This window comes from Hyaena hyaena, unplaced genomic scaffold (genome assembly GCF_003009895.1).
Source record: "Hyaena hyaena isolate Hyena2069 unplaced genomic scaffold, ASM300989v1 scaffold_120, whole genome shotgun sequence".
NCBI classification, from domain to species: domain Eukaryota; kingdom Metazoa; phylum Chordata; class Mammalia; order Carnivora; family Hyaenidae; genus Hyaena; species Hyaena hyaena.
The window spans coordinates 2,799,111-2,826,862 of record NW_024080752.1 but is presented as its reverse complement, the minus strand read 5'-3'; the positions used below and the strand labels follow the sequence as shown (position 1 = coordinate 2,826,862).

The 27,752-nt window shown below is 36.8% G+C and overlaps 1 protein-coding gene across 3 annotated transcripts in view; it reads right to left on the bottom strand.

Annotated features, from left to right (window-relative positions):
* The window catches only part of ATP8B4 (ATPase phospholipid transporting 8B4 (putative)), a 232,935-nt gene that overhangs the window by 55,578 nt on the left and 149,605 nt on the right, over nt 1–27,752 (bottom strand). For all 3 annotated transcript variants that reach the window (XM_039237152.1, XM_039237150.1, XM_039237151.1), the window contains exons 14-19: nt 24,478–24,521; nt 18,319–18,484; nt 10,683–10,871; nt 4,997–5,112; nt 1,907–2,071; nt 802–913 (exon numbers count right to left, since the gene is read on the bottom strand). In XM_039237152.1, the coding sequence (XP_039093083.1) occupies nt 802–913; nt 1,907–2,071; nt 4,997–5,112; nt 10,683–10,871; nt 18,319–18,484; nt 24,478–24,521 (792 nt within the window). The remainder of the gene's footprint in view (nt 1–801; nt 914–1,906; nt 2,072–4,996; nt 5,113–10,682; nt 10,872–18,318; nt 18,485–24,477; nt 24,522–27,752) is intronic.

The window sequence follows — 27,752 nt, the reverse complement described above, 5'->3', positions numbered from 1 at the left end:
CTCTGCTAACGTGGTGTTTTGTCAAGTATGAAAGTGGGTCAGCTCTCATTTGCACCACTATGTGGGCAGTCCTGGAATTTAGCCAGTTTGCACTGGTACCCCTGTGGTGATTGATAAAATTGCAAAGTATTTCCACACAAGTTGATACAGAGCTGCTCCCCTGAATCTCCCCAAACCTCTCAACCATCACAAAACTAAAGAAGTAGCCCTGAGGTCTCTAAGGTGCTGCTTCAGTGCTGGGCTGCTCTCGGTCCTGACTGGGGGCAGTTCCCATGTGAAGCAACATTTAAACATTATTTAATACCATTGTTGCCTACAGGCGAAACTACTACATTTAAGAAGCAATTGAGCTGAAACTCAAATGACCCCAGGGTATACTACAGAATATAATGTGTTAGTTTGTTTTCTTTTATTTTTAAGTAATAAAATTTTGTAATGTACTCGCTTTCCTTTTTGTATTTCTACTCTTTCCTATGTGAAGGACTGGGCAAATATCGAATTCATTAAGCTTTCTGGTTAAAATTTTACCTTAGAAATTATTGCCCCCCATCTAGGGTGCCTGGATGACTCAGTTGGTTAAGCATCCAACTCTGACTCAAGTCATAATCTCCCAGTTTCTGAGTCTGAGCCCTGCACTGGGCTCTCTACTGTCAGCTCAGAGCTCACTTTGGATCCTCTGTCTCCTCTCTGCCCCTCTCCTGTTCACTCAGGCTCTCCCTCTCTTTCAAAAATAGACATTTAAAAAAAGAAATATGCCCCCCCCCCCCTTTAAGACATCATCATCACTCATTTCCAAATTACCTTGTTTGTCTCCTGTTAGGACCCAGATCTTAATATTGGCTAGCGATAAATTTGTAACTGTTTCAGTAACACCCTCTTGTAACTTATCTTCTACAGCAGTGGCACCTAGTAGCTTTATTGAAAAATAGAGAATACCATATGTTAATGCAGGAAAACAACATACACAATACGTATGTCTTTTAATCACAGAGTTTAGAGGTCAGGGAACATGAACTGCAAATGAAAGTTATGATGCATTGATACAGCAAGCATCTTATTATGTGCAGTGATGGGTTTGGAAGGACCTTAAGAGGAGGTTCCCGAATCAAGCCAACTGATAGACACACCAATTAATGGCAGAGATCCTGGAAGTTAGAATTTACATGCAGGTTCTGATCTGCTCAGATAACATATTAGCAGAAACCATCAGAAGCCATTTGGGCTTCTAGGACTTGAAGAACTCCCCAGATGCTTCCCACTTATCAACATATAAAGGTCCAAAGGAGAGCCCTAATCTCGTAGTAAGGGTCACAAAAAAGTAAAGCCATTATCCTAAATTAACAAACCAACAGATACCATAAACTAAAAAGTGAAGGTTCTTGTGGAATATTTTACCCAGAGATGAACATAACATGCTCCTTAGTAATTCACAATAGGTGAGCATAATGGCCACTGGGGCCTCAAGGAAGAGCAGTTTCTAAAGTAGATCATACTCTGGGAAGCAGAGATATCACCAGAACCTCATGGCTTATGATGGTTCAGAGCTATGGCCACTCTTCATGGCAAGTTTCCCTGCTCTAAATAGATAGATCATAAAGCAGGCAGAGAAAAAAAACCCCAACATAATATCAAGGACATACCAGAAGCTGACAAACAATAAAGATGCTACTATGTTCTACTTGGAGGGGACAACTGTATAAGCTACTCCTAATAGAATTAATCCTCTAGGCTCTCTGAGGCCACGCACGGAAAACTTGAAGCCAATGTATAAAGTATGACTCAGTGTTTGAAAGGGGGACATCTGCTGTGTGCAAGATCATTTAGCAATGGATTATTCCCATGCTTAATCTCTAAACACATACTATCCCTTCTGTAAACACAAATCATCATGCTTCTAAACGCATACCATCAAATCCCTTTCAATTTCTTCATATAGCCCAGCTATCCGTTCATCTCTCTCATCTATGAGAGCATTTGCATCTTCAAGCATCTTATGCCATTCTTTAAAGTACTTGTCATCCAGATCTCTGTATGCGATGGCCAAAGTTCGAAGACCTTCCCCCGCAAATTCCTGCCAGAGCACACACAAATTTAGGAACTATCACAGAATAATAATCATGGAAATAATAACAACAACAATAATGGGTAAGAAGTTTTTCACTTAAATTCATTTTGTCCCAAGAGTATTATTTGACCACCCTGACCTCCAACATTTTAATCCCCTTGGAAATGGGATAGAATGTTCGTATTTTGTATTTTATTTCTATGTGGTTAAAACACTCAGGGGAGCTAGCCTTCTCTTTACAGATAGCTGAAATGCCTGCTGAAGTGTCCTAGTTGAGAAGTGATCAACCACACCCATGACCTGAAATGCCCATTTGAAGCAACATATATTGGTTCCAAGCAATCCCCTACATGAAGGAAGCACTCTTGGCAATAAGAGACCTAGCCTGTTTCATGGCACATGGCACTCGACTTCTACTGGAGAGGAAAGGATCCTCAGAGGAACCACAGCTCTCAAATCAAAGGTAGGAGCTCTCTCAAAAGATGGCAGCATGCCATCTCAATAGTCTTGTCATGTTCCCCCTAATAATATAGCTATGTCTAAAATTAACTGAGTTCTACTTGTGTTTATGCTCGAAGTCTTCCACAAAAAAAGTACAGATGAATAAGTAAATGCTGGTCAGGTAATGGAAGTCAAAGATTATTGAGGTTGCAATAATAACCTTGAGGGGAAAAGGAGAGAACAAGGCAGAAAAGTTAATATAAATGTTTACTTCTGGGAAGTAGGACTAGAATTGAAGGCTGAATGAGAGTTTTAATAATGAAAATTCTTAGAAATTGTAAAAACACTGTCAAGTCAGGTTATTTTAAAAAATCATTATTTTTGAGAAACTGATTTCTATGGAGTTAGTATACAATAATTGGTCAAATTCACTGAAGAACCATACATCTCCTTTAGTGCCTCATGATATCTCTGATGCTTTATCCTTCTAATAGGAAAAATAAATAAATAAAAATAGGAGACTGGAAGATCCTTAAGTGTCTCACATAGTCACAATAGCTGGAAACATATGTAGATTGCTTTGTAGGAATGTTGGAAACCTCTCAGTTCATCTAGGTCTCCAGTGGTCATGTTTTGGGCCTCCACACTTCAAGTGTTTTTATAGCATTCCTGCTCCTTTGGACATTGTCACTGAGCATATCTTCTCTGCTCTGTTTGGCTTATGGAAAAGACATAGGTTTGTGCTCAGGCACAAGTTAAACCATGACACACCCTAGTTAGGTAAATGGAAAGAAAATTCAGTGCATATGACAATGATGTGGTTTTGCCCCCAGAGACCATGAGAAAAAACTATCCAAATTTATCTTGTAGGCAATTGGTAGCACTTTGGACATTGCAATCACATTTTGCAAGACCACCACTGGGTCCCCTACTGATCTGAAAATCTAGTTACTTCCTTGTAACAATCTTTTGTACTCTTAATTCACAGAAACGCTTCTTTGCCTTTAACTCGCAACCGCACTGGGCATTACCAATGCTCTCCTCTCTGTTCTGCACAACAGTGAATCAACTCTAAGACGGCATTACAAAGGGGACAGATGATTTAAGTTATTTAATTAGTGCATGAATCACAAGTTTAATTCTAAATGAGCATTTGAGCAAGGTCGTTTCCTACCATTAAACAATTCAAAATCAATTATTAAATATAAACTGAAAACCTCAGAATTTAAAGCCAAAACAAATAAAGTAAAGTAAATGAAGCAAAGAGAAAGTCAAATCAATAATACCTGGAAAAAATCTCTTGTACAGAGAAATGTAAAAAGACCAAATTAGTCTTCCTATACTTTAGTATGAAAGGAGAATGTATGAAAATCCAAGGCCTTTGGTGTTTGAGCAATGGCAAAAATCAGATACTTATGATTCCAATGTTGTTTTCATAAAAAAAAAAAAAAAAAATTAAAAAGACCATGTCGGCCTTCTGGAAGAGATTAAAAGAAAATCAAGAATGCTCTATTGGAAAGACAAAAACAATAGCTATGTTTGTAACCAATATTACTAAACCATCATTCTTTAAACTTAAAGTCAGGCAAGTATTTTTTTGTTTTGCTTTATTTGTTTGTTTGTTTTTTAAAGATCCAGGGAATGTTTTGTATTAAATATAGGGCTTGACAAAGAACATGAATCCTCAATAATTTTTTAAAGGAGAAAAGCCAATGAGGATATGAGAGTTTTGACCAGCTGCCCTTAAAGTTCATATTCGGTTAAATGGAACCTCAAACAATTATCAGAGAGACACTTGAATCTCAGGTTTAAACCAGGTTAATGTTCATATTAATTCATAGTCTCCTACTCTTTTGCAAAAAAATAAAAAAAAATTTAAAAAAAAGCCAAAGATTACTCCTGCTCCCTTCAGAAAGCTTTTGTAAAGACATAGTCTCAGAATGTATGCATTTGGTAACTTCAACCTAGAGAACATGAGTGACTCGTCATGATTTATGATCTGATCAGAAGGACCTGATCAGAAGGAGGAGAAAGCTGTCTGTGATTTTCTCCTCAAGCATCTAAGCACAATCCTAACCTATTTCCTGGGGGTAATCATAAGGGATTCCTTTGGTGTCAGACACATCAGAACCCAAAGGAAAGCAAGTGTCTTGCTCCTCTTCCCAGAACCAGTCCAGTCTCTAGGGAAGAAGCTTCAAACTGCAGGGGAGATACAGCAGGTTTGTTCTGACCCTTCTCCTGGCCAGAGCTCAGGAGCCGATACGCAGTGGCTACTTCAGAGCTGCTGTGTGTTCGTCCAGCTGTGGTAAGACTGATCAGACTTGCAGCAGGGCAGGAGCCCATGTGCCAGGTTTCAGACATTTCTTGGCACAGTTTCCTGTGCTTTCTATTTCAAACGTCAGATCATTTAGCTTATATTTTTAAAATAAGACCTAATCACAGGAAGTGGCCAAAGGGCCACTGTGCTAACCTTAAGACAGAGGCACTTACATTGAGATGGTCTGTTGTCAAAGTCAGAAGGTCTTCATTGGATGGATGCAGTTTTTCAAACAGAATAGTGTCTGCTCCTTTAGAATAAAGCTTAATCTGTCCTTCTGGGTTTCGAACTAAAAAGAAAAATTTTGCATAGTGGATAATCAATGAAATCCGTCAAAACTAGACTTTTCCAGGGCTCCAGCTAGGAAATTTGAAAACGGGCCTAACATTTTAGCCAGTAGTAAAATACCTAGTGTCTTTAATTAGAAGGTCACTAGTAAGTCACTTGGCTTTATTCCTGTTCTATTAACTTAGAAATGTTCCATCTACTGGAATCCTTTGATTTCCCAAACTCAGAAATAAGTGTTTTTATTCTGATGTATACAACCTTACTATTCTTCTTACCTAGAGTTGATAAATTCAAATTAAGTCTTCTCGATTGAACCAAATTGAAGCTTTGCTTGCCTGTTTCCTGTTGCAAAACTCAAGACCTACTGTAGGAATCAACTTTCAGTATTATACTAAATGATATCCACATGGAATTCTAGCCACTCAAAGCCATGGTTTATGCATTAGCTTTCAGTCTTTGCTGATGTTTTTCTTTATCCTCTTTACTCCTTGGAAAAGCCCTTTCTTTCATTCTTGGTGACTGATTTTTGGGTCACAATCCTGGCTGCAAGCATACCTCATAGGGGGCTTTCAAAATTATTTTCTACCTTCCTTTAACTGGAAGTCTATATTAGGTGGCTATATTTTTAATCTGCCCCCCTAGGTTTGAGAATGACAGTCTCATCTCTAGTTCAGAAGTCTTCACCCAGCTGTGACACATATTGCTTCAGAAAAATCCTTTTTGAAACCACAGAATATACCTACATTTGTAGGCATGGTTTTACAGCTTGGCACATACTAACTACCTGTTGAATGAGTGACATGACATGACAATATAGTTCTTGCAAGTAACTACCTACAATTTAAAACAACTTTTTGGGTCACAACTTCATGGTCTGAACATTGACCATCACAAGCTTCATCAAGTCAAAGACTATTACATGCCTTCCACTCAATTATAACTTTTCTCTAACACCAGAATGGCTCAAAACAGATGAACATAAATATTGACTACCTTAATTTAATAGAATATAAAATTTAAATCATGATTTAAAGAAATATAAATAACAAAGTACAATAAATTAATTTCCCTTCTAACCTTGAGTTACTCTTAGCTAAGACTTCATCTATTCTAGTTTCCTCCTGGCTTTGAATATATATAATACACCCTGGGAACCTTTTTGGGTTGAGACTTGTCGAGGACTTGTCTTCTCTCCTAAGACCATGGTCAGCTCTCCTAGATGCCAGAACCCATGCAGTTTTTCTTGTACCCCGGCCCTAATTGCCCCCATTAGGGGAAAGCTGGGGGAGGGGAGAATCGTATAGAATTTATCTAACGGTTCAAGTGGGGGAAAAAACATTTAATTCTAGGGAAGCCTTTCCTGCTTTTCTTCTACAGCAATCCAGTTTCTCCCATATTTTCTCCCTTCTATCACCAGAGCTATAAAGGCAAAGTATGTGCCTTCTACTTTTACCAGTATGACTTCCCTATGATTGTTTTTTATAGTCTAAGCTAGAGCATCAGTTCTCATACTTTTTGGTCTCAGAACCCTTGTACACTCTTAAAACTTTGTGAGAACTCCAGTCATTTTTAAGTGGGTTATATCTAATAATATTTACCATATTAGAAATTAAAGTTGAGAAATTTTATTATAACAGTGGTCTTAGGGCACTAATTATATTACTATAATAATATGATTATTATAATAATTATGGTAATAAACATATGACACATTAACACAAATAACATATCTATGAAAAATAATTATATTTTCCACAACAAAGAAATTTAGTTTTTGGAACGGCACTGTTTTACATGATTACAGGTCTCTTTAATGCCTGGCTTAAAGGATGGTTAGATTCTTATATCTGCTTCTGTAGTTCAATCTGGTTTGATATCACACATCAGGTGGCTTTTGTAAGATGCCACAATATACTCATGGAAAAAAGAATAAAAAAGACAAATAACATTAGTATTATTATGAAAATGCTTTTGTGCTTGTGCGTCCTCTGAAAAGCTCTCAAAGTTTCTTAGGTTTCCCCAGACCACCCACAGAGAACCACTGGTCTAGGAAATCACAAGCCAGTTATGATTTGTTCAAATCGCTTACCATCTCTTTGTCCCAGTTTCTACATGAGAAAAGGGAGATATTTAAACGACCCAACTCCTAAAGTCCTTTCCAATCTATATTCTTCTCATTTAGTAAAGAGTTTACATTCCTTCCATGTTTTTTCTTAATCGAGCATTAGCCCCTTAGAGTTTGTGTAAATCCAATTTCATGGAATCCTGCTTAATTTTACTCACTAATACTTTCCTTTTGCAGATCAACAAGTGTTTTCTCTTTCTTCAAGGTTTTTACTCATTTCTCTTAGGAAATCTCAAGGCTAATCATATCTCACTCATTTCAGAAGCTAGCCTTTTAAAAATAGATTTAAAAGAACATAAGTTTTAAATGGTCAAGATAACATGTGGGCAAGGTCTGGCCAAAAGTCATAGATTTTTAGTAATAGATTCTTCTCCTCTTACTGGTCCTTTATACACTGTTCTTCCTCAAAGACTTCCCTAGGATTTAATTCCCTCCCACTCTTCATGCAGTCATACTTATTTCTATGGCTACAGGGTACCTTGACAGAATGATTGCTTTTAAATGTGTATATCCTGCCCAAATCCATCTTCAGCACTCCCTTCGAACCTGTATACCCAACCACCAACGAGACACCTCCTTTTGGATGTGCTCAGCCACACCAGATACAAACTGCACACATTATCTTCCTCTAATAACCAGATACCTTTCCTATGTTTCTGCCCCGATAACCAATTTCACCCTTCACTCAGTCTCCCAAATCAGATATCCAGCCATCACTCAAACTCTTCCCCTCCACCACCCATACAACCAACTGCAGTCATGAATTTCTCTTCATCACCTTATCTCTTGCCTATATTTTCACATTAACCTAAATGTTTTACTTATTTCAATCCCACTTCTCTTCACTCTTCTGGAATCCATCCAGAGTCATCTTCACACTACTGCTCAGAATCCTGCAATAGTTTCCCTCTGCCCTGGATCAAGTAGGGACTCTTGAACATGGCATAAACAGGAATCATCAAGACCTTTCGTTTTTCAGCCTAGTTCGTACCCTGCTTCACCATCTTCTCCTGGGTGCAATCACACAGAACACTTTTCAATTCCACATTCTCCCTTAGCTTCAAATCCCTGGGACGTGGTAGGCACTTACTAAATATTTGCTTAATTGAGGTGAATTGTGGTTATGCAAAATTCATTGAAAGCAGCTATGCCTTTATGACATAAAAAGAAAAAAAGAAATGGTTTCCAGGTGTATGCTATAAGAGTGTATGTAATAGTTAACTCTGTGAATGGTGATGAATAATTCTATTTTGCCATATCTCAGTTGGATGGCTATTCATATATCCATATAGAGAAATGCCTGTCATGGCAGTGTGATTTGTACTTTGATCATATCTAAAAAGTTTATAGTTGAACAAGTCTTACTTAAGACCTGCAAGGGCTTTTCAAGGAGCTAGCCTAACTTAATCCTTAATGTTTATGTGCCACTTAGCTCTATTAATATCTTTGAATTTTGTCTCTATTTTTATCAGCATTGGTCCTTCCAAAACTGTATAATAAGATTTATATGTTTATCAGTATAGTAGATTCTATATCCTCTGACAAAGTTCTACATAGAACTCTTATTTTTATTTAGGTAACTGAATTAAACCAGGGCTCTTGCCTCAGAATGAAAGTAGTACTAGAACTGAAACTATACATTCATGATTCAATGAATGATAGCTCCCCTCCTCCAAAAAAAGGAAGGAGGAAGAAGAGGAAACAGAAGAGGAAGAGGAGGCAGAGGAGGAGGAAGAGAAAGAAAGAAAAGGGGAGGAGGAAGAGGAGGAGGTGGAGGAGAAGGAAAAGGAAGAGAAGAGGAAGCAGCAGCAGCAGCAAATATCTGAGTCTTCACATCAGGGTGTTGTCCCCACAGACCAAGCCATGTGACAATCATGAGACTAGCATTGTTTTTTTTGCCTTGTTATCAGAGACTTTTCTACCCTAGTGGAGCCCCTCTTTCAAATTCCTTCTGATTAAAAACCAAACAGAACCAAAATAAAGCCCATAAGCCTCCATGCATTTTGTGGTGGAACATTACCTTGCTTCATATGGGACCCATTAAGTCAAACATCTGAAGTTTGTGGTTAGGCTGTGATTTCTCCACAGCCCATAGTGGTGACTGATGCTGGGGAAAAGCCAAAATTTCCCTGTGTAGCAATTTTAGGTTTTTGTCAACACCCTCATAACAAAGAGAAGCCAGTTCTAGGCCAACCCCACATTAGTAACACCTCCCCTGAAGCTGTAAATAGAAGATAGCTTCTGCCGATACATGGTTAGGCCAACGCCTAGAGCAGTGTATGTGCTCATCGGCAGCACTGATGATGACCGCCTACAGCCTATTGTCAAAAGAATAAACATAAACATCCTCAGATGATGATTGATTTTTACCTGCTGAGAGCATTCTCCCACAGCTAGTTTCCAGTAGTTAGAGGCCAAATACCCAACCATGTACACACACGTTTTCCACAGTAGAAATTGATTTAATATGATCAGGATATTCATAAGTTACAAAGTATTGGGTTAAACTTTATTTAACATTTATAGAAAACCTACTATGTGCCAGGCTCTGTGCTGGGTCTTGGGCAAGGTAAGATGGCTAAAACATAGCACTGCCCTCTAGCACATACTCTAACAATTGGGAAGGCCATGAGAATCACGGCGCTGGTATCACACTGGTGTTACGAACTAGGTGCTTTGAGAAACAGAGGAGGGTGCAGTTATTTGGAAAGAAGAAGAATTGAAAGAACAGGTGGCATTTAAATGGGACATTTCCAGGTGAGTAGAAGTTTTCCACGAAGAGAAGTAGGGAAAAAGAGAGTCCTAGGTAGGGGAAATAGCACACACAAAGGGTGAAAGTGCACAATACATGCCTGGAATAGTGAGATCTAGTGAGGCTGGGGAAGTTTGAGGAAGTAGAAGAAAAGCAGACTGAGATCAGATTGCAAATAATCTCTAATGCCATGCTAAGAATGTTACCTTCTAAATTCTAGAAAGCTACCAAGGTTTCGGAAATACCACCTTGGTATGAGCACAGATCATTATTTTAAGAGGAAATAGTTTTGAAGATATTGCAATAATAGAGGCAAGTAGTGATGAGAACCTGGGAAACATCTCTAGCAAACACAATGATTAGTATTTGAGGAGTGATTAGTTCTGTATGTCTCAGTTTTATTATCTTTAAAATGGGCAAGAAATAAGAGTACCTACCTTATAGGCTTGTTGTGATAATTAAAGCAGTTAATTCATGTAGACCATCTACAGTAGTGCTGGACTCAGTAAGCACTTGCTACACATTAGTTATACTTACTACTGTACTGTTGCAGCTAAGTTGAAAATGAAAGTTCATCAAGTTACAAAAATACCACAATTCTCAGTATGTAACCAGGAGTGAAATCATGCTCAAGAAGCATCAATGTGATGAGTACTATCAAAAGATCAAACATAATCTCAGCTACCAGTCATACCTATGACAGACATCCTTTTTCTGATATTGTTGAAGTCCAAGAAGGCAAGAAGCTGGTAAGTAACCAGGGTTCCCAATTCTTCTATTGTTATTGTCTCTGAGGTTCGAGACTTAAAAATAAACCCAAAATTTCTTGCAGCAGTCACTAAAGCCCCTTCATCAGGTGACTGAACTTGGTAGATCAGCTTTCCTAAAAGGAAAAGAAACTATCGCATTAAACAATAGACAAAAAAGATTGTATTAAACAAAAAAGGAAAAGAAACAAATGTATTGATATTGAGAATAATCGCTAACATTCACAGAATGACAATGCTAACTCCAGTTCATTCTCTAACACTCATCTAAAATGTTAGCTCCAGAAATCAGAACTTTTCTACATGCCAACCAGCTGGACCAAGTGCCTGTACTGCGAGATACTACAGGACACCACGCAACCCACCATCAGGGTCCCTATCCTCTTATATAAAAATACCTGTGCCTTACTCTCCACAATGCTAAAAGTTTCTCAGGTCAGAGGCTGCGATTTTGTATTTTCAGCGACTAGACATGTGAAGTGAAAGTTTCACAAACTAAAACACTTAATATGTATTAATGCACATAATTCTCATGATAAGCCTTTGAGGTAGGGATTATTAAAAAAATTATGATTTCCACTTTATCCCAGTGACCTATGGCTGAAGAGTTTATAGGATTTTTGCAAGATCACACAGCCCAAGAGTGAGGAAGCAGATATTCAAGTCTCACTTCAGCCGGCCACTAATGGCCATATTATTATAATGCATATAAGAAATTCCTTGAAATGTAAGAAATCAAACCAGTGTGTTTATTCTTGGCCCGTGATGCTGTGTATATATTAGGCTGGGAGAAAGGGGAGAAGAGAGAAAAAGAATGCAATAAGCCAAAAAATCAAACCAAAACAAACCCAAACAAAAACAATAAACCAAAAAAATAGAGCATCTACAAAGTAAGATATTTATGTAAAACTATATTATCTTTGTTTATAAAAATACATTTGAAAACATAGGCAAAGATATTTCTAGGTACTGACTTGAGGTTATGTGCAAGGTCAATTCTTAAGAAAATGAGTTGCATATTAATGTATATACTATGATTCCTTTTTATGTAAAACAAATAAACCACCTACCTACTGCAGTTATTAATTTATATAGATAAAGGGTCAAATGATGTACACCAAATGTTACCAATTGGTTACTCCTGTAGGGGTGAGATTAGAGGACTTCATAGACAAAATTATTAGCTTTGCCTTTATAAATTTTATACAGTGGGTACAGGAGGCATAAACTAATTTTGAAATTCATAAAGGGGAAAATTATAGCAGTTAATTTATCTACCTATGAAATTATTTAACTTTCATTTCCACAATATAGTAACTGGGTGCCAGGACTAACTTCCTTGCTACAAACAGCTACAGATTCAGTATAAAACATTTTAATAATTTCAAATACATCCATAAAAGAGGTACTGGTAAGAAAACAAAAACTAGGCCAAAGACTGAAGTTAAAAATACAGACAGAATAAAGGGATTACTGTAGCCAGCTTTTGCCTTAAGGACGTTTTCTGATCTTTGATCATTGGCTTCCAGCCTCTGAGGGCTTGAGTTACAGCAGACATAGCCCAGGTAAGAAGTTTAGTGGGAGACCATCCCTTAAAAGTGGGCCTCCAAAGGTACCTGAGTGGCTCAGTCAGTTGACCATCAGACTCTTGGTTTCAGCTCTGGTCATGATCTCGTGGTTTTGTGAGTTCAAGTCCTGGGTCAAGCTCTGAGCTGGCAGCATGGAGCCTGCCTAGGATTCTCTCTCTCCCTCTTCCTCTCTACCCCTCTCCCACTCACACTGTCTCTGTCTCTCTCAAAATAAATAAATAAATTAAAAATATATATATTGGGCCTTCAGAAGACTACTCTCTTGGTACAAGGGAGAATTGGAAATCAGTGGCTCCTTTAAGAGTGCCTATAGGGAAAACCGCCTACATTTAAGTGGAAAGAAAAAAAGTTTTCTGCTGAAACTTTATGACCAAAGACTGACTTTCATGCATATTTGCATCCTAAATTCTTAATATTTGAATGACTTAAAAAAAATCAAACTGAAAGTTTAGTTTAATATGTTCCTATATTAGAACACTGACTGAAGAAAATACAAGTCCTTTCTGGAAGAATTAGCCTTCACCTCAGGACCCAAAAAATTTCTGCAAATAAAGTTCTAAGTAAAATGGTCATCTCACAGTGAAATATCATTAAAATCACAGTAAATAAGACACAATGAGAAGCAACAGAAAGAATATAAGATCGTCAAAATTTTCAGATATTGGAAGTATTAGAAATAGCACACACAAATATTTAATAGATTTTAAAAAATAAAATAAAGGCATATAATTAAGCAGATTTGAAAAAGAATCAAAGACTTTGTAGAGATTAAAAATTAAAAACTGCAAATTAGATATTGCTAGAGAAAGTGGTGTACTGTGAAAAAATGAAGAAACTATCAAAAAATATCCCAGAGAGATAGGGAAAGGGAAAAAATGAGAGACTTGTTAAAACACATAAAGAACAGAATGAAAATTCTGACAGTGAAGATCTAATATGAGAGGGAAAATGAGTCAGAGGCAAAGCTGGAAGAAATACATAGCCAAGCAAACTACAGAAGTGGTAAAAAATGACATTCTACAGATTCAAGAATCTCAATGAATTTCAAGTAATACATACATATTTTTAAAATCTACACCTAGAGTGATAACATGGAAGAAGAAATCTTAAAAGTAGCCAGAGAGATAAGACTGATGACCTTCAAGCCACAATTGGACTAAGAACTGACTATACAGTAACAGAAATAGCAAGATACAGTGGAGTACCTTCAAGGTGCTAAGAGAAAACTGTCACTTTAAATTTCTGGACATAGCAAAATGTTCAGGAATAATAGCAAAATGAAGGTTTTTTTTTTTTTCCAAAGTTTTTGAGAGTTTACGAGCATGAGTTTCTCCCTAAAAGAAATTCTAAAGAATACACTTTATGTCAACAGAAGATCAGAGATGGGACAAGCATTGAAGAGCACAGAAATGAGTAAGTATGTATATGATAAATCTAAGCAAACACTGACTATAAAAACAATAAAATTAACTTCTTGTGGGATTAAAAAAGAAAATACTTGACAAGAATACTGCGTAAGTCAGGACAGGGTTGATTAGTATTGAAGGATCGATTCTAAAGTCTTTGTTTTGTTTAAAAGAAGGCGTAGGCTTTGATAAGTTCATTATGCTAAAATTTCTAGGCTAACCACTAAAAGACAAGTAAGGATTCCAAAGCAGAAGTAAAAATGGACTAAATCCATATGAGGGGGAAAAAACCACAAAGACAAAAGATGGGACAAATATAAAATACAAAGATGGTAGAAATAAATTAAATATATCAATAATTATATATTAAATACTTAAAATCTACATATATCAATAATCAATAAAGGTAATGGACTAAAACTTCTGCTTAACATTTAGTTCTGCCACGCTATTCTTTTTAAATGTCAAAATTACACCATTCACGAAAGATGCATCTAAAACACAAAGAAAAATATTGGCAGGTAATAGTGGGAAAAGATAAACAATGCAAATACTAATAAAAGCAAAATACCTATAACTATATTCATATAAACCAAAATAAACTCTAAGGCAAATATTTTACTAGAGATAAGGAGGCTCAATATATAGACACAAGTATTAAGAAGACATAAGTCTAAACTAGTATATAACTAATAACATGACCTTAAAACATAGAAAGCAAACATTGACATAACTACAAATAGAGACAAATGTACCATTACAGTTGACAATTTTAACACTCCTTAATTGTGAAGCTGAGTAGTCAAAATAATCCACAGAGAGGTAGAAAATTGAACAATGCCATTAATAAACATTATCTAGTGATATGTTTAGAACTTAGTACCTAATAACTATAGAATACACATTCATTTCAAGCACACATGAAACATTTATGGAAATTGAATACAGACCAGACCATAAAGGAAACCTCAATAAATTTTAAAGGATTGATATAACGAGGCAATAAGAAAAAAATTCTAAAACTTTTATCTCTTGAATTGCCATACATTAAAATAGAAGAAAAATTCTATTAAAACACTTATACTGTCCACTTTTCCTGCAGTGCAATTTCATCCTGGAGAAGCGAATGAGAAGGTCAGCTTCTCCAAATGACTTCTTCATGAAACAGTACACATTTAAAATAAAAGCAATAGCTTCAACTATAAAATATATAATCATAAATTTTAAGTTTGTTAGATATGGTTCTATTCTTTTCCATAATTAACATTTATATAATAAAAGTTTATGTTTTTCAAGGTACTTTAACATGCATGGATTTAAGCTATCTATCCTGTAAATAAATCTTTAAAAGGAGAGCAAAATAATCCCCCCCGACTCAAAATTTGGTATCTTAACTCTCTTTACTTCAAAATACCTCTATATGGCAGGATGTTAGTCAATATCCACAAGAATGGGTAAAATTTAAGAAAGACAATACTAAATGTTGGTAAAAATGTAAAGGTACTACAGCTCTCAAACACTGATGGTGGGAATGTAAAATGATACAACCATTTTTGAAAAGTGGTTGGGCAGTTTCTTATAAAGTTAAACATGTACTTACGTATGATCTGGCAATTTTCATACCTAAGCATTTACCAAAAACAAATTTTTAAAATATTTTTCAAAGACATAAAAATGTTTATGGCAGCTTTATTCATAATAGCCCAAAGCTGGAAACAACACAAATGTCCACAGAGGACTAGAAAACTGTGGTATAGTCACATAATGTATTCTTACTCAGCAATAAAAGAGCAAACTATTGGGGCGCCTGGGTGGCTTCGTCAGTTAAGTGGCTGACTTTAGCTCAGGTCATGATCTCCCAGTTCGTGAGTTTGAGCCCCACATCAGACTCTCTGCTGTCAGCAAGGAACCTGCTTTGGATCCTCTGTCTCCCTCTCTCTGCACCTCTCCCACTTGCTCTCTCTCTCAAAAATAAATAAATAGGGGCGCCTGGGGGGCTTAGTCGGTTAAGCGTCGGACTTTCGGCTTTCGCTTAGGTCATGATCACACGGTTCGTGGGTTCGGGCCCCGCGTCGGGCTCTGTGCTGACAGCCAGCTCAGAGCCTGAAACCTGTTTCAGTCTGTGACTCCCTCTCTCTCTGACCCTCCCCTGCTCACGCTGTCTCTCTCTCTCCTGGAAATAAATAAAACATTAAAAAATAATAAATAAATAAATAAACTTAACAAAAACGGGCAAAATTCATCTTTGATGATAGGAATCACAGCAGTAGTTGGCTGGGCAGCGGGGTTGGGAATATGGACTGGAAAGGCATATGAATAATCTCTCTAGAGTAACAGAAAAGATTTCTACCCTGTTGGGATTGGGGGTTATATGGATACATATAATTGTCAAATTACACACTTAATTTTTTTTTTAATGTTTTATTTATTTCTAGGAGAGAGAGAGAGACAGCGTGAGCAGGGGAGGGTCAGACAGAGAGGGAGTCACAGACTCTGAAACAGGCTCCAGGCTCTGAGCTGGAAGTCAGCACAGATCCCGACGCGGGGCTCGAACCCACGAGCAGTGAGATCATGACCTGAGCCGAAGTCAGACGCTTAACCGACTGAGCCACCCAGGCGCCCCTCAAATTACACACTTAAGATCAGTATGTTTCAATGTGATATAACTAAATCACATTATGAAAAGATTTCAAATACTAGAAAATAAAAATGAACACGATCAGTAAACTAGATATGTGACGAACATCTGTAGATGAAAAGTAGATTTGATCAATGAAGAAGAGAAAAACACAGCTCAAAGCATTTGCAAAAGGAAATGAACACAGAAGAGAAATCTCCAAAAGAGTCTCCAAACTCAGAGTCAACAAATGAGAAGAGAAGTGCTCTTGGGAGCATCATTAGTAAAGTTAGTTGAAGAACTGCACTCAGCACCCCAACCTATTTGAGCTCCTCTACCTCCCAGCTTACTTTGAACAGGCTTCAGTGACAGTGGCCTCTAGAGTAAAACCACATGCTCCCCTAAACAAAGTGCATAACCCACTTCTGGAAACCTCAAAGATTTGATTTCTGCAGCTGGAGACTAAAATCAAGAGCCCTAATCACTCCAGAACTCCATGAGGATAAGAGAAAGAAAATGAGGGAAAGGAACTCAATGACTGATATTTTCTTCCAGGCCAGGCCTTAAGGATAACTCTCTCTCAAGTCAAAGTATTGGCACAGACTCCTAGCACCTGATCTGAAAACGTAAGATAGCCCCAGATGCCATACAAATTCCTGGAGGGAGGACCCCCCACCCACAAGGCCAGCCATACCTCTCCCCCACAGTCTTGGGAGATTGGCCACTGTAATTAAAACCCACACTCACCAACGGACAAACAGGGATTCTCAAACACAAATAAGAACAGGCAACCATAAGTCATCAAACGTTTGAGAACATTAAAGTTAGACACAGAATTCAAAAGCCAATATTCGATAAAATGAAACCTCATAGAGGAAACACAAAACTTTCAGATGAAGAATAATTAAGATCCTCAAAGAGATCTAAAAAAAAATAAAAACAGATTGCTATTAAAATAGTTCAGGACATAAAATAAACTCAAAGGCAAAGATAAAAGAAATGTACTTAAAGGCACTGTGGTATCTTCAGATAAAAAATATAATCATTGGCTGTAGAATTATAAAGATCAATTTAAGTCATAAATATAATTATGTGAATCGTCACAGCAATGAAAACTGAGGGAACGGATTAGCCCAGCATATCAAGGGCACAGCTAAGGCTTGAATATAATTGCAACAAAGAAAAAAATAATATATATACATATACAGAGAAAACATGTATACACACATATATATGACATACATGTATATATTGACAGCCTTTATAGATTTCACTTTTGAGTTGAAATTACTTGGGTGGTAATTTTTATTCATTGGCAGCAGAAAGAAATCAAACTTGCAAATGGAATAGATTGGGCTCAATTGGAGCAAGAAGCTGGTTCACTATACCATTATCTACCTGCCTCATTGCTTCAGTATTAAAGTGTCCCAGCTGATTTTGTTCTATTTTATGAACGTTGTGTTCTAGCCAACCATTTTAATTGTGTGAGGACTTGTTCATAATTGGGACTAAGTAAGAATTTTCTACTATCAGTCTACATCTACCCCCATTACTGGGAAAACCCATCCATTTAAGCATATGCCTCATCATCATCTGCCTCTATTAAATGAAAATTAATTATTTTCCTACTGTTATTTTCCTACTTGTCCTGGCTACCAAGAAGCTCACAGTCAAAACATGGTGCTCAACCATAAGAAATATTTCATTCCTTTTTTTTGGCACATTTGGGCCCTCCTCTTTTCATTACTCTTCTTCTCCCTTCTAGTCTCTCCATAGTTTCTGGAAAACACTCAGGATATAAATAAATACAAAGAAAAGCTGGTGATAGGTAAACCCCATACACAATGTATACTTTTAACTAGAACATCCTTCTAATTCCAAATATTTTAAATAAAATATCAGTTCTGAACTAAAACACAAGCCTCACCACTGAAACACACTTTGTACTTACCTGCATTATTTTCTTCTGACATTACAGTGTGGCAAAGAGCAAGTAACCTAAGAAATTCATATACTTTGGAATCCCCCAGTTTAATGGATTCCATCAGACGGTGGTCAAAGAACTGAAATGTTCTATCTGCTTGGGGATTGACAGAGAAATCCACAGGCTCATTTTTCTGTAGGAGAACAAGAGAAAAAAACTATATACCTCCTTTCAACAATAATCTTTTAAAATTCAAAAACACTTCCTCTATATATTTTTAGTGCTTGTATGATTTTTCAGCCTCAAACATCTGGTACTACAATGGCTTTCTGTTTCCTCATTACTGTTAAATATTATCTTCTCATTTCAGAGCCAAGCACTAAAGCAGCAAACCTTCCAAAAGCATAAGGAAAAAAATATCCAATGGCTATACAGGTCCTCAAACACTTACTGCAACTCCAAAATCAAAGAAGTCCTGAAAATGCTAAGTTTTTTTTCAAAACCTACTCAATGGCAAAATCTGACCTGACTTGAACTCCATTTTGGCAGCAAAATCTGACCTAGAATGGTATGTCTCTAATTACAGACTTTATTTAGTCCACTTAGGATGAATTAATATTTTCCAACACAAAAATATTAATGTATTTTATTATAGAGTGCTTTTGGAGATCTCTCTGGAGGCACTTGCATAATATAATGGTAGGATTAAAATCGGGATCTTGAAGAGATTTGCACTCACATGTTCATTGCAACATTATTTGCAGTAGCCAAGAGGTAATAAATATCCCTCAAAAAATGAAGAATAAAGAATATGTGGTATACACATACAATGGAATATTATACAGCCATAATCCTGTTTTTATGCACAACATGAGTGAAACTTGAAGGCAAAATGTGAAGTGAAATAAGTCAGTCACAAAAGAACAATTTCTGCATGATTCCACTTACATCAGGCACCAAAAAAACCAATGGAAACAGAAAGTAAAGTGGTCGTTTCCAGGGGCTGAAGGTATGGGGAAATGGGGACTTGCTGTTGAAGGAGTACAGTTTCAGTCACCCAAGATGAAAAAGTTCTAGGGATCTGCCTTGCAGCATCATGAGTACTGTTAATCACAGCTGAGTATACACTTAAAAATGTGTTGAGTAAAAAAAAGAACATGATAAAAGACATAGAGTACAACAAAATAGTGGAAGATGATTCAATAGTAACTAATATCCCTGTTAATTCACTGATTTCCGGAAAGCACAGAACGTACTTCTAAAAGTTTATTACTCAAAACCCTAGCCCTGTGATAATGTTTTTGCTAAAAACAGTTGATGGGCTGGGGCGCCTGGGTGGCTTAGTCGGTTAAGCGTCCGACTTTCGCTTAGGTCATGATCTCGCAGTTCGTGGGTTCGAGCCCCGCGTCGGGCTCTGTGCTGACTGCCAGCTCAGAGCCTGGAGCCTGTTTCAGTCTGTGACTCCCTCTCTCTCTGACCCTCCCCTGCTCACGCTGTCTCTCTCTCTCTCTCCTAAAAATAAATAAAACATTAAAAAAAAAATTAAAAAAAAAAAACAGTTGATGGGGCAATACTTTTAATATATACTTTGTTTTGGAGACTATAGAATATTTTATATTCTTTCCAAGTATATGAGAAGACACATACAGGACCTTCAGTTAGTTGTGTTTATCCCAGAATCATAGAGACTTATTTAATCACAGATTGTTTTGTTCATGTGATAAACTTTGAGAACAACTGCATTAGTGGAAAAAAATGATCAACTCACTAATAAGGAATAAAATACACACTGACCTTACACTTCCCTGAAACTCCCAGGGAAGAAACTGTGACTCAAAGAGATTAGAGTCAATCAAGCTGTCATTCAAGTATAAAGTTGGCACACATATTTGTTATAAACCCTTCTTGAGTCTAGAGGATGAACCTCATCCAAGTAAGAGATAACTGGAAAAACTATTAGTTGCGGACTTGTTAGGGGTGAGGACTTAATCCCTTTAACTAAGGGACTAAATTCAGAAGAAACAGAGAGATTAAGATACCAAAACAAAATGTATATATCGTGTACCTTGACTATGCAAGATAAAAAGACAGCTAAAAACTGGGAAGATTCAAATTTCCTCATTTTATTATTTGAAGGTCTGATGATATCATTTAACAATTCAAATCAACTAATAAAAATCTGTATATATTTGGGGCCTGGGTGACTCAGTCGGTTAAGCGTCCGACTTTGGCTCAGGTCATGATCTCATGGTTTGTGGGTTCGAGCCCTGTGTTGGGCTCTGTGCTGACAGCTAGCTCAGAGCCTGGAGCCTGTCTTCGGATTCTGTGTCTCCCTCTCTCTCTGACTCTCCCCTGCTCACGTGCTCTCTCTCTCTCTCTCCCACTCTCTCTCTCAGAAATAAATAAAACATTAAAAAATTTTTTTAATTTTTTAAAAATCTGTATATATTTAAGATAAAGAAGTTTCTATAAAAATAGTAGAGACAGGGGCGCCCGGGTGGCGTAGTTGGTTAAGCGTCCGACTTTCGCTCGGGTCATGATCTCGCGGTTCGTGGGTTCGAGCCCCGCGTCGGGCTCTGTGCTAACTGCCAGCTCAGAGCCTGGAGCCTGTTTCAGTCTGTGACTCCCTCTCTCTCTGACCCTCCCCTGCTCACGCTGTCTCTCTCTCTCTCTCTCTCCTAGAAATAAATAAAACATTTAAAAAAAAAATAGTAGAGACATATGAGGGAAAGAGACAGAAATATAATTTCATCATTGTTCATATTAGGAAATTAATAGATACTGACTAAAAAAAAGTATTAGGAGTATTATGTAAACTCCTGAAAGTATGCAGTAGAAAAACAATGAAACTCTTTCCTAAAGAATCCATATAAAGAACACAAAAGATATTGTTAGACACAAAGTACAACCTAAAATATTATAACTAAGACAGTATATAGCCCAATGTAGATGGGCCAAACTCCATTATTAAAAGATTGGAGTGGAGAACAAACTCCAATCCTAAGCTGTACACAAGAGACACACAGAAAGTGTTTCAAAAATACAGAAAATAAAAGTTTGTGGGCAAATGCAAATGAAAACACACCAGAAGTCAAGACATTAATATCAAATAAGATTGAATTCAGGCCAAGAAGAATTTAGTGAGTCAAAGAAGACCAGGTTTGATGTTAAATTGTGTAATTCAATAAAAAAAAAAAATGTAACCACTATATATCAATTTACCCCCAAGTAGCATCAACACTTCTAAAACAAATATTTCTAGGGGCACCTGGGTGGCTCAGTCAGTTAGGCATTCGACTTCAGCTTAGCTCATGATCTCACAGTTCAACAGTTAGAGCCCTGAAGTCAGGCTCTGTACCAACAGCTCAGAGCCTGGAGCCTACTTTGGATTCTGTGTCTCCCTCTCTCTCTGCCCCTCCCCTCCTTACGCTCTGGGTCTCTCTCAAAAATAAAATAAACATTAAAAAAAAGATTTTGGGGCGCCTGGGTGGCTCAGTCGGTTAGGCGTCCGACTTTAATTCAGGTCATGATTTCACGGTTAGTGGGTTCGAGTCCCGCGTCAGGCTCTGTGCTGACAGCTAGCTCAGAGCCTGGAGCCTGTCTTCGGATTCTGTGTCTCCCCCTCTCTCTGACCCTCCCCTGTTCATGCTGTCTCTATCTCTCTCTCAAAAATAAATAAAATGTTAAAAAAATTAAAAAAGAAGATTTCAAGCTATGTAAAATATATATATAGAAAGAGATTTTCAAAATCTCTAATTAACCTCTTTCATGCTAACAGATAAAAGATAAGTAATGACACAAAAGACATAAATAATGTAATTTCCAAAGTAGAACTGAATGACATACAGCTTGGTTTATACCTTGAAAACAGGATATACATATGCTTTCTTTTTAAGAAGCCTGGAACATTGACAATTGACTATATCGAGCCACAAAGACAACCCCAATAAATTTCAAAAAGCAGAAACAATATAAATCTATTCTTTTATTAAAAGTGCAATAAAGTTAGGGGGAAAAGCCTCTATCACTTGGGAATTTTAAAACTCTTCCTTAAAAACCTGTGTTTCAATGTGGAAATTCAGACTGATATGACAAAAATAGTTTAATAAACTACAGGTCAAATCTATGTGATAAAATTAAAGAAGTACTCAGAAAAATTAAGAACCATAAACATTTGTGCAAAAAAAGGAAAAAAATAAAATTAGTAACTTAAGCATCCAAGTATGAAGTTGGAAAAGGAACAAAAGAAACTTTAAGAATGAAGAAAGGCAGCATTAATAAAGATAAAAGCAGAGCAACTGATTAAAACACAGGAAAATACATACAAATAATAAATAAAACCAAAAGCTGTACTCTTTGGGGGAGAAGGGGCAACTTTCTAACATAATCAAGATAGGAAAGGAAAAAGACAATCAAAAATGAGAAATTATTTTTAAAACTAGCCACAAAGGGGGTGCCTGCGTAGCTCAGTGGGTTACGTGTCCAACTATGGCTCAGGTCATGATCTCACAGTTCGTGGGTTCAGGCTCTGTGCTGACAGCTTGGAGGCTGGAGCCTGCTTCAGATTCTGTGTCTCCCTTTCTGCCCTTCCCCTGCTCACGCTCTGTCTCTCTCTCTTTCCCTCATAAAAAAACATTAAAAAAATAAAAAAGAAAAGAAAATAGCTACAAAGAAAAAATTAAGAGACTCTGCTCAACTTTAAGACACGGATCATTTTTATGTTACATAAACGGTCCCACAGAATACAAAACTAAGGAAAAATAAGAAAAATTATACTCTTTCTAAAGTAAATTTAACATTGATAGCAAAACAAACATTACTTCCCCCAAAACCCTGAGGACTGATGTGTGTTATAAATCCACAGGCTCATATCTATATAAAGCATTAGCAAACAGAATCTAGAAACACTCTGAAAAAAAATAATTTGACATGACAAGGGATGTTTATTTACAGAAACCAAGGATGGATGATAATCCAGTAGAAAGATGGGTAAGGGGCGCCTGGCTGGCTCAGTTGGCTAAGCATCTGACTTCACCTCAGGTCATGATCTCAGGATTCGTGGGTTCAAGCCCCGTGTCAGGCCATGTGCTAAACCTGGAGCCTGCTTCAAATTCTGTGTCTCCACCCCCCTCTGCCCCCCTCCTCAAAAATAAACATTTAAAAAAATTCAAAAGAAATAAATTATAAATAAAGCATCTGACTTTGGCTCAGGTCATGATCTCACAGTTCATGGGTTCAAGCTCTGCATTGTGCTTTGCACTGACAGTTCAGAGCTTGGAGCTTGCTTTGGATTCTGTGTTTCCCTCTCTCTCTCTGCCTTTCCCCTGGCTTGTGTTCTCTCTCCCTCTAAAAAAAAAAAAAAATGAACATTAAAAAAGAAGAAAAATGGGTAAAAATGAAATACAGTAAACTATTAAAACTATAAAAAACATGTCCAACTTCACCCATAAGACAAATTAAAACTGGAATCATTTTGATACATAATTTTATACTATTCTGCCAAATATCAAAAACTCTGACAAAACACTGTATTGGTAAGGGTGGGGGAGAGCACTCTTGTACATTGCCTGTGGCAGGGTAAACTGGCAAAAATTTTAAAGAAGACAATGGCAATATTTATCAATTATTAATGGACATACTTTGGATTTAGGAATTCCATTTCTAGAAATATAACTTGTTAGATAGCAAACAGTCCATGTAAAGTAACCTAAGTACACAATGCTTTTTTTGTTGCATTTTTTTACTAGCCAAATAATGGAAATATCCTGAATTTCCATTAGTGTCTCCTTACCATGAGTCATCGAACATCAGTATAACAGAATACTATTTAGCCATTAGAAAAGTATAAGCAAGCACTTTTTGTCTCTTTTGTAGAAAGATTTCAAATACATTGTTGAGAAAGAAAGTTAAGAACAGTATAGATAGTAAGCTAACATCTATATAAAAACTGGAGAAAAATACTTCTTTACATATAAATATCTCTAAAAGAATTAAAAAACAGAAAGAACACTGTGGTTGAGAGACCTCGATAGAAGGAATTTTGAACCCTATGAATCTATTTTTTAATATTATATATTAAATATTTCAACTGGTCATAGTGGAAATCAGCCCTCCAGGGACTCATTCTTTAACAAAAAAAGCATGTATAATTTGAAATTAAAAGAATGAAATTTATCACCTCCACACCTTAGTCATGTCTGTCTTCTGACCTATGTCATCATCAACTTCACCTGCCAAAACAAAAATTGAGAATTAAAAATAAATGAAATTGAAACCAGATTAAGGCATTTTGTTTTAAGAAATACACTTAACTTATTAAGGCACCATTACTAAATGGCATTGTGAGTTCAAATGTCGGCTTTTTAGGAATATTTTCAAACTGAAACCCTAGACGGGGTGATTAACCCAGAGAAATACTCTTATTTGCCCAAGATAGAACTAAAATATAATATGCATTAAAAACAAAATATAAAGCTCATAAATCATATTCTTCTGTAAATTTTATCATTTTGTTGTTACATTTTATCTACGATGTTTCCAAGAGGCAAATTATTGTTTTCTACTTTATCCTCACCATTGGGAGATCCAAAATGATATCCTAAACAGACCAATTCTCATCAGTGCTTGAGTTTAGGGAGTCCATCTTTGTCTGTGTTGGTTTGGGCCAGATACATTTGTGTAACATCAAGGTCAAATTAGCATGTAAAAGTTAAACAAGGTCAGTGCCTCCTGCAGTAAAACATAGCCATCTATGTGCCAAATATTGAAAAAGAACTTTAGTATAAAGTCAATATATGCTTATTATAGATATGTTGGAAAATACAAGATGTTTGCAGTAGAAAATAAAAATTACTAATAGTCCCACCCCCTAGAGATGACCAGTGTTTATAGAACTTTTTTCATGCTGATGTGTGTGTATACATATATTTCTCAGATTGTTCAAAAATATATGGTTCCTGCTGTTTCTAACCCAAGTGTCAGAATTTTTTCTGGTCATTAAAAGTTCTTTGTGAATCTAATTGTGAATGGCTGTATCATAGCTATGTTGTATAATTTATTTTAGCTTTCTCCTATTTGGAAGCTTTTAAGACTTTTCTAATTTTTGCCTGGCATTTGAAGATGTGTTGCTATTTGCCAAGACTTTATTTATTGTAATGATAATAAGGGTTCCTTGCATCAGTCCTGTGCCAGGCACTTGTACCATCACTAATCTTCCTAACAAACTTGCAAGATGAAGATTTTCACTCCCATTCTATTGGTGAGGGAACTGAAGAACAGAAATCCACCTGACATTACTAAGCAGGGGCTAAAAATTCAGCATAGTGTGATTTTGAACCCAAGTCTCTCTCTTTTCATTACACAATGCTAGAACCATAAAAAGCCCTGATGAATTGTTATTTGCTGTTTATCTGGAACACAGGGTCTAAATCCAGACATGTTGTGACTGCTGTGTGGGCAGAGTCCCGGAGCTAGTGAATGAACCTCACTGAGTTCCTGGAATTTAAATCTCAAACTCGCTGTGGTTATGTTCCAGTCAGTATGCCATAGGCAGTAACTCATAAATGATAAAGACAAAACAAAGCTGTGCCTCTGTGTAAAATGGTTCCTGCAAATAAGGCGTGCTTATAAAGATGGTAATGGAAGTGAGAAAAGTTAAAGAAGCTGAAAATAAAAGTTCTAAGCTAGAAAATAGAAGATTTAGATAAACCTGAATGGAATTCTAAGTTTTCCCAAGGTCTGGATCTAGGATATAAATAAGACCAACTTGTAGGAACACAAAAGAATGTGATTCTTAAACATTCTGTGAGTGTTTTAGTAAGAACGTATCTTAATGGTATCATAAATGCATTATAAACTATAATGGGATATAAATTAAGAGTCTAAAGGGGTTAGTTAATATTTCAGTCACTTTCCTGCATTTTATGAGGGAATTTACAAGCTATCATGGGATCTGTAAATTTGAAGATTTGCAAAGATCTTGTGATACATATACTTCGTGAAAATCAAGGGCCTTCCCTAAAAATAGCCCTGAGACAAACATCTATACAAATAAATCTTGGTCTACATGTCTGATAATACCCCTAGAATCATTTCCTGGAAGTGATATTATCATTACGATGTTATTATCAATATGTATCATAGCAAAAGAATCCAAAAGGTCTTCCAAATTAAAAATATCTTCAATACTCTAAAATTTTCCCATTTAAACTACTCTTTGGGTTAAGCCACTACTCTTAGGAAGCCTCTGAAAATAATGCCAAAAGAAAATTTTCAGGGAAAGCTTCTATTTTACTAGTTATTATAGTAGTGATATGAGAAATGTATAATGTAACACAGGGCTTATGGAAGTCCAGGTTGGAAATCATCTGGCTTTCTCCCAGAAAAGGGGAAGGTGGGGCAGAGGAGAGGGGATTCAAAGGGTAGGGGTAGCTAAGGGAGGTCAACAGGCAGGACAGCATAAATATCAACTTCTTGTATTTCTTAATTTTGTTCAAGGTCAAATCTTACTTTAAAGTATCTAGCAATGTGTGAAGTTTCTTGTCAGGAGACAAAGGGAAGTTTTCCCTCTTTTCCTTGGATTGTTCTTCGTGAGATTTCTGGACTGAAAAACTCAGTCACAGAGTCCAGTGAAATAAGATTAGGAATCCAGAGGCACCCAACAAAAGGCTTCTGCTGAGCCCCCCTACTTTCATCAGAGGAAACTGTGTCACTGGCCCAAATTACATACAAACAGAATGCCTGAAAATCCTAATACTGAGCAGATATCCTGCCAAAAGCATAGAAATAGGAACGGGATATTGATGGAATAGTTTATCTGCCCACTCAAAAGTAGCCTTGCATAGTGTGAATTCTTAGGAATGAATTGTAAATTATCACCAACACAGGCCCTAACATCAACTCCAGAGCTGTAAAGAAGCAAATATGAAATACTCCTTTTACAGAGATCAGTCAAGTTACCAACAACCTGCCCTCTCTGGAATATCGGCATATTAAGCACCACAAAGCACAATCACACAGTTGGAGCACAGAAAAGAACCTCAGACAGAATCACAACTAACCCCCATCTCTACCCAAGAATGGTAACGAATCCAAAGTTTCATCTAAATTACTCAACATTCATTGAACAATTATTTAGTGATTATTATATGCCAAACACTATGTTAGATGCCGGTGGTGCCCATATATTAATGAGAAATCCAGTAATAAATGGTTTGGTTTTTAAAAATAGGGATCCTAATGTTTTTAAGGACTATTAACAACATTAGGGGCATCTGGGTGGATCAGCTGGTTAAGCATCTGTCAGCTTGGGTCATGATCTCACATCATGAGTTCAAGCCCTACATCAGGCTTTCGGCTGTCAGCACAGAGCCCACTTTAGATCTTCTGTCTCCTTCTCTCTCTGCCTCTCCCCTGCTAGCTCTCTCTCTCTCTCTCTCTCTCTCTCTTAAATATAAATAAAC